The 7660-nt window shown below is 39.7% G+C and overlaps 1 protein-coding gene across 1 annotated transcript; it reads right to left on the bottom strand.

The window, feature by feature from the left end:
- Positions 1-2107: 2107 nt before the first annotated feature.
- LOC120893918 (protein ovarian tumor locus-like) lies at positions 2108-3259 on the bottom strand. Its single transcript, XM_040296151.1, has 4 exons — positions 3038-3259; positions 2832-2929; positions 2596-2750; positions 2108-2526 (listed from the first exon to the last, which is right to left on the bottom strand). The coding sequence occupies exons 1-4, from the start codon at positions 3257-3259 to the stop codon at positions 2108-2110; spliced, it is 894 nt and encodes a 297-aa protein (XP_040152085.1).
- Positions 3260-7660: the final 4401 nt, after the last annotated feature.

The following is a 7660-nucleotide window of genomic DNA, read 5'->3' as shown; positions in this document are numbered from 1 at the left end:
TATCATGTAAACACTTCATACAAAACCACACACAAAACTAGCCGGCAATTTTCAGTCTAGATTATTCTAGCCTTAAAGCTAAAATTAGATTCGAGTACCTGCTCGAAAATTGGCAAAACAAGGTGGTGTTTACATTTATCCCAAGGTGCATTAAAGAGATCTGGTGATGGAATCCACAATCCAAGTGTATGTAGGCCAGGTGATCTCATAGCATGTTTTTTATAAACAAATTTGAATATCACTTTTTGACAGCATGGGTGCAAATTTTTGTTCAAACAAGCTTTCTGGAGGCCTGACGAATACACAAAACACTCTCAAAATCTTTATTTAGAAGCAGAAGCGATAAAAATCAGCCTTCTAAATTCATAGACCTTGGGATAAGCCCACCTGTATATTATACCCACTTAGATAGTTGCTCGAAAACTGCTATACAATGCAAACAGCTGACAGGCTGAATTTTCAGCCTACCAACTTAAAACGGAAAGGACCCCATCCATAGATAAATAAACGTAAATTTCATAGCTTCACTGGATTGCTCAATAGATGGCCTTTTTATAACTTGTTGGGTTTTAGTCGTACACCAACTTTATTACTGCGCAATATAATCACGCACAGATAAACGGAACGGAAGAACCTCACGAGCGTACAGTTTGGCGGTCGGAATGATAAGAGAAAGACGATCGCCCGGTGCGATCGTTTATCCCTGCTCTCCTATCGGTGCGATTGTTTATCCCTGCTTTCCTATGGTTCGTGGATGTTCGGTCCCTTCGTCTTACTACTCCCTATTATTTCTGGTGCCATCTAGCGGATGCTAGTACAATGTCGTGATTACACTGCCGGCACTGCTTCTTACAATGTATTAGACTAGCTTCATCTAATAATGGCTCATATACCCTGCAACATTCCGAGTAAAAATCTATATGAATGGTCGTGTGGTCAGATACGTGGGCATTAACAATAACGAGCATTACTCATATCTCACGTGCCTCAGTGCTGGTGGTTTACGTTGGAGTGTAGTATTCCAACCATCGTTTATCCGTTCTTGTACTAGCGATGCATAATTTTTTACGTAACCATACAACAATCAATAGGTTATGATGAGAAAGCTCCGCTGTGTGTCCATGTCAAGAACAGCTCTTGAGCCACTAGCTTTTTTTCTAGTTTTAGAATGCATGAGTCGTTTGCCATCTATTAATCGAAGTCTTTATAGATTCCGTTTAGGTTGAGAGCTTGAGTCGTTTAGAGGTCGTTTAATGGATTTTTGGCACATGGGCTCAATTTATATTTATTTGGTGTTTGTATATGACGAAGGAGGAAGACACATTTTGTGCGGCGTTATTTTGTGAAAATTTGGTGTTTAAATTGAAACTCGTTAAGGCCCGTGTCAGTGCTCCATTGCATGCGATTTTATCGTAGGTGCTGTTTTGCTATTCATATTGCGATTATTTTGATGATTTTAATAGTTTAACGATAATGAAAAAGTAGTTTGAGGGGTTTCCTACAAAATCTTACACAGTAAATTTGACAGATGAATTCGTCTGGAGAATTCAATTTTTCCACCCGATCCCGGGCGACCCTGAACTGCTTCCGGCGAATCCGGACAACTTTGAATCATTCCAACAAACAAAATCAAGATGCTTTAATGTTATGCATCGCGATAATTAGCGAAGAGTGTAAATCGTGCGTAGTGTGTGGTAGATTTTACACTACTCAAAGGTTATATATTATCACCTAACGTTAATCACGGTTAATGGGGATCGAAAATGGCCGCAAAATACAGCGTATCTTGAATTTCGGTGATATCCGAATCTCATGATTTCCAACCAAAATATCACTAATTTTTCTAAAATTTTGCAATTAGAGGGTGATTTTATGCACTCAATTATTTTATATGTGTCTGACTGAATATAATAGTTGTAAACTTTTGAAATAGTTTTTAACATTTAATCAAAAGGGAAATTGTTTGAGATATTTCAATGGATATATCAAATCAGTACAGTCATTATCCAATGTACGCTATCGTACGGGACCGAGCGCAATAGCGTATATCGAGTTTTCGCGTATAGCGGATTCATATGGCAAAAAAGTTTACACTACCAGTTCGAGTTTACACTACCACCTTGTACGGGAACGGCGTAATGCCTAGGTTCAGCAACTGACGCACGCAGGACAAGTTTTGGTCCTCCAGCAACGGATTCGGCTTCCTTACACCCTGGCGCACGTTCAGCCCAACGTACACACGGTAGCCCTCGGCCGAACCATGGATGGCAAAGAACTGCTGAATCGCATCAAAGTTTGTTATGTTATGGAAATGACACAGCTGCGAATTCTTCAGCACGCATTCCGTTTCGCTAGCCGCGCTCAGCTTCATTTGTCGGCCATCTTCTGTTGTGACGACTTTGCTACCCTGCTCGTCTTCGTCGTACGTGATCCTGTGATCTTCAGGATCGTGCAGCATCCGCTCAACCGCGTACTGCACGTCAGGCATTAGCAACACCTTCGTGTACAGTATGTCATACACTATCGCTAGAGGAACGAGATTTAAAAGAGGATTAGATTACTATAGGACTATGAGCATAAAATTGCCCTTCTTACCCTGGCATTCGGCCATATTAGTAATGTGGTCCATGGTATAAATCGAATCGAAATGATTATTACGCCCGATAAACACTCTCCAAAGATTATCGTACGAATCATTCTGCAGGAACCATTTTCCATCGGCAAACGGTTCGAACAAGCGAACATTGGCTCTGTGCAATCAAAACATTAGGTTATGCGATGTAGTTCACAGCACAGCTATTTCACGGGAATGAAGGAAAGCTACTACTTACTTGTGAAGATGCGCCAAGGCTTTCAGTTCCACCAGGGTACCGTGCGTTTTCTGCCGACTCATATTTTCCAAATACCCTTCAAAGTCCCACTTGATATCCTACGGTGAAAACGAAACGACAACACAAGGTATCAGACTGTGCATTCACTTTTTAGACGGAAAGTGAGGTTAGGGAAAGCGCATCATCCGCGCCAAAGCTGTACGCACCTTTTTAAATTGCGCTCTATTGGCGCGCATGTAGTTTACACATTGCTTGCGGACTTCCTCGTGGTGTAACTGGATGCTGTACTGCTGTTCGGAGACGACGCGGAACAGCGAGGACGAATCTAATGCTGTGTGTTTGCGGTAGTATCCTTGGTTTTCCAAAAACTTGTCGCAAATATCCGGGGCTTCTCGACACCCGAAACCAAACACACGATTCTCACTCATGATGCTAACTTGTGATTTCGTTAAACTGACCACTCCACAGCGAAAAATGCGTAATCCGATCAGAAGAGTTTCCCACTTTTAGGTACGATTCTATCACGCTACGCAGAAGTGACGCCACAATTCACGCTGGAACGCGTTCTGTTTTGCAACTGCGAAGAATGGCAACACTTCAGCTGAAAAGAGATACACAACAGAGGTGATGGTCTCAGCTTTTTACGCACAATTTTGCTGCATGGCACCGCTTCAACTGGTCCCAAAAAACTAGCTGACCCAAGTGACATTTTCGACCACTACTTTTCTTGTTTTCGAGCTGATTCTCCTTGTGAAAGTTATAATCAATTTTAATTCGATATCTGCTCGACTAGTACTAGAAATAACAGAAATTGTGGATTTGTTTGTGATTCAAAAAAACATGTGTGCCGAAATGTGGCCTTCTTGGAAGACTGGCGTCGGGTTCCCAAGCGCCGCGGATTAAGCTTGAACGATTGGAAAATCAAATATCGGGGAACTTCACGATTCTAGTCAGTTTTTTTGAATGGAGTTTGACAGTTGGAGGCTGATATCATGTAAACACTTCATACAAAACCACACACAAAACTAGCCGGCAATTTTCAGTCTAGATTATTCTAGCCTTAAAGCTAAAATTAGATTCGAGTACCTGCTCGAAAATTGGCAAAACAAGGTGGTGTTTACATTTATCCCAAGGTGCATTAAAGAGATCTGGTGATGGAATCCACAATCCAAGTGTATGTAGGCCAGGTGATCTCATAGCATGTTTTTTATAAACAAATTTGAATATCACTTTTTGACAGCATGGGTGCAAATTTTTGTTCAAACAAGCTTTCTGGAGGCCTGACGAATACACAAAACACTCTCAAAATCTTTATTTAGAAGCAGAAGCGATAAAAATCAGCCTTCTAAATTCATAGACCTTGGGATAAGCCCACCTGTATATTATACCCACTTAGATAGTTGCTCGAAAACTGCTATACAATGCAAACAGCTGACAGGCTGAATTTTCAGCCTACCAACTTAAAACGGAAAGGACCCCATCCATAGATAAATAAACGTAAATTTCATAGCTTCACTGGATTGCTCAATAGATGGCCTTTTTATAACTTGTTGGGTTTTAGTCGTACACCAACTTTATTACTGCGCAATATAATCACGCACAGATAAACGGAACGGAAGAACCTCACGAGCGTACAGTTTGGCGGTCGGAATGATAGAGAAAGACGATCGCCCGGTGCGATCGTTTATCCCTGCTCTCCTATCGGTGCGATTGTTTATCCCTGCTTTCCTATGGTTCGTGGATGTTCGGTCCCTTCGTCTTACTACTCCCTATTATTTCTGGTGCCATCTAGCGGATGCTAGTACAATGTCGTGATTACACTGCCGGCACTGCTTCTTACAATGTATTAGACTAGCTTCATCTAATAATGGCTCATATACCCTGCAACATTCCGAGTAAAAATCTATATGAATGGTCGTGTGGTCAGATACGTGGGCATTAACAATAACGAGCATTACTCATATCTCACGTGCCTCAGTGCTGGTGGTTTACGTTGGAGTGTAGTATTCCAACCATCGTTTATCCGTTCTTGTACTAGCGATGCATAATTTTTTTACGTAACCATACAACAATCAATAGGTTATGATGAGAAAGCTCCGCTGTGTGTCCATGTCAAGAACAGCTCTTGAGCCACTAGCTTTTTTTCTAGTTTTAGAATGCATGAGTCGTTTGCCATCTATTAATCGAAGTCTTTATAGATTCCGTTTAGGTTGAGAGCTTGAGTCGTTTAGAGGTCGTTTAATGGATTTTTGGCACATGGGCTCAATTTATATTTATTTGGTGTTTGTATATGACGAAGGAGGAAGACACATTTTGTGCGGCGTTATTTTGTGAAAATTTGGTGTTTAAATTGAAACTCGTTAAGGCCCGTGTCAGTGCTCCATTGCATGCGATTTTATCGTAGGTGCTGTTTTGCTATTCATATTGCGATTATTTTGATGATTTTAATAGTTTAACGATAATGAAAAAGTAGTTTGAGGGGTTTCCTACAAAATCTTACACAGTAAATTTGACAGATGAATTCGTCTGGAGAATTCAATTTTTTCCACCCGATCCCGGGCGACCCTGAACTGCTTCCGGCGAATCCGGACAACTTTGAATCATTCCAACAAACAAAATCAAGATGCTTTAATGTTATGCATCGCGATAATTAGCGAAGAGTGTAAATCGTGCGTAGTGTGTGGTAGATTTTACACTACTCAAAGGTTATATATTATCACCTAACGTTAATCACGGTTAATGGGGATCGAAAATGGCCGCAAAATACAGCGTATCTTGAATTTCGGTGATATCCGAATCTCATGATTTCCAACCAAAATATCACTAATTTTTCTAAAATTTTGCAATTAGAGGGTGATTTTATGCACTCAATTATTTTATATGTGTCTGACTGAATATAATAGTTGTAAACTTTTGAAATAGTTTTTAACATTTAATCAAAAGGGAAATTGTTTGAGATATTTCAATGGATATATCAAATCAGTACAGTCATTATCCAATGTACGCTATCGTACGGGACCGAGCGCAATAGCGTATATCGAGTTTTCGCGTATAGCGGATTCATATGGCAAAAAAGTTTACACTACCAGTTCGAGGATTGAAAAATATCGCCACAGAGTTTTTTTGCATTAAAGTTTTTTATTATAAAACAGGTATCTTTTCCACAAATTTAATGCAAAATGCATTAAGAACATTAAGGAAATTCAAAAAGGGCATAAAACATTTCAAAGAATTGAAATATTTGAAAAAAAACATATGGAGTTGTAAAATTTAAAGGAAACACGTACTGCAAATTTGCGTAAATCGAGTATCGAGCACTGCGGATAATTGCTGAACAATTTGCTCAAAAAAGAGTAAAATTTAGAAAACTGCGTATCTCCAAATCCGTATGTAATAGGTACCGTGTGTCTCGGGGACTACCCGTACTGACTTTGAAATATCTTTTTCTTCTATTTGGCGTAACGTCTTACGCGGACATGCCGGCCGATACAGGCTTTCGAGACTTAATTCATTACCACGCAGCCGGATAGTCATTCCTTGCTAAGGGAAGACGGGCCATTCTGGGCTTGAACCCATCCCAAGCGCCACAGATTAAGCTTAAACGACTGGAAAATTGAATATCCATAGAAAAAAATGAAAGCTCCACAGCTTCATTGGTTTGATCAATAGATGGCGTATTACAACTCATCATTATATTGCTATCCTTTTCTTGAAATGTGTTTTCGATGGTTTATACTGCATATTGCTTGACTAAAAGAAACGTGTTTGAAAATGTTTTATTTTTGCTAAATTTGTCCCAACAAAACAAACTGTGTATCTGACAGTTGGTAATCGAAGGCGAAAATTGTGTTATTGAAATGGACACCATCTGACGTGTGAGCAAGTGGTAGACAGCGGTGTCTATTCAAAACGACTTTTGTTATAAACAAGTGGACAGTTGTTTATTATGCTGGTAAACCCTGTATCATGACCTATATAGCCTTCTAACTTTCTGAGCAAAAATCTATATGGATAGTCGTGTGGTCAGATACGTGGGTATAAACACCAACGACCATTACTCAAATCTCACTTGCTTCAGTGCTGGTGATTTCTGTTGGAGTTTAGTATTTAAACAATCGTATCACCGTTCTAGTTCTAGCGATGCATAACTTCAATGCAAAACCATACAACAGTACAGAGTAAATGAGAAAGCTCTCCTCCAAGCGATGAAGCTCAACTGGTTGGGGTATCCCACCAACAGAGAGCGCCACCAGCTTTTTCACTATTTTTAGAATGCATGAGTCGTTTGCCGTCTGCTAAACGAAGTCTTTCTATATTCCGTTTAGGTAGAGAACTTGAGTCGTTTAGAAGTCGTTTAGTGGTCGTTTAGTGGATTTGTGGCACTTGGGATGCTTGTTATTGAGTCATTCGAGTTGACGACTGTACCACGGAACCGCCCCAGACTTTGAAATATGCTTCAACTAAAAAAATATGCATATTATGTATATTTAATATGTATATTTAAATGCATAAACATGAGATACATAAACATGATATAAAAAAAATCGTTCTTTCAGACCGGTATGCGTGGCAAAATGAAATGATAAGGCTTCGAGGATTTGAGGTTCATTTCCGATTCTAATTTCAGTGATTGTTCTTATCTTAAATCTGTGCTCCCTGTCCTCCTGGTTCAGATAATTTTATTGATTTGTTTTATTTTTACTATATGTTCCCGCCAACCTATCTTTTTTAACTATTTACCTAACACCTTCTTATTATCTCGTGTAAATGTCATCCACGGCCTGGGTGTGACCCTTGACTCAAAACTCTATTTTTCGACTCATTACATT

Source organism: Anopheles arabiensis, chromosome 2 (assembly GCF_016920715.1).
Source record: "Anopheles arabiensis isolate DONGOLA chromosome 2, AaraD3, whole genome shotgun sequence".
NCBI lineage: Eukaryota > Metazoa > Arthropoda > Insecta > Diptera > Culicidae > Anopheles > Anopheles arabiensis.
Note: the sequence above shows the minus strand (reverse complement) of the source record. Positions and strands in the feature narration are given on the sequence as shown.

What these genes read in the sequence shown, in the direction of transcription:
- LOC120893918 (XM_040296151.1), bottom strand. Translation starts at nt 3,259, where the DNA reads ATGAGTGAGAATCGTGTGTTTGGTTTCGGGTGTCGAGAAGCCCCGGAT. An exon ending in ATAGAGCGCAATTTAAAAAG is followed by an intron (nt 2,930 to 3,037) that starts GTGCGTACAGCT and finishes TTTTCACCGTAG; the next exon opens with GATATCAAGTGGGACTTTGA. An exon ending in GCCTTGGCGCATCTTCACAA is followed by an intron (nt 2,751 to 2,831) that starts GTAAGTAGTAGC and finishes TTGATTGCACAG; the next exon opens with AGCCAATGTTCGCTTGTTCG.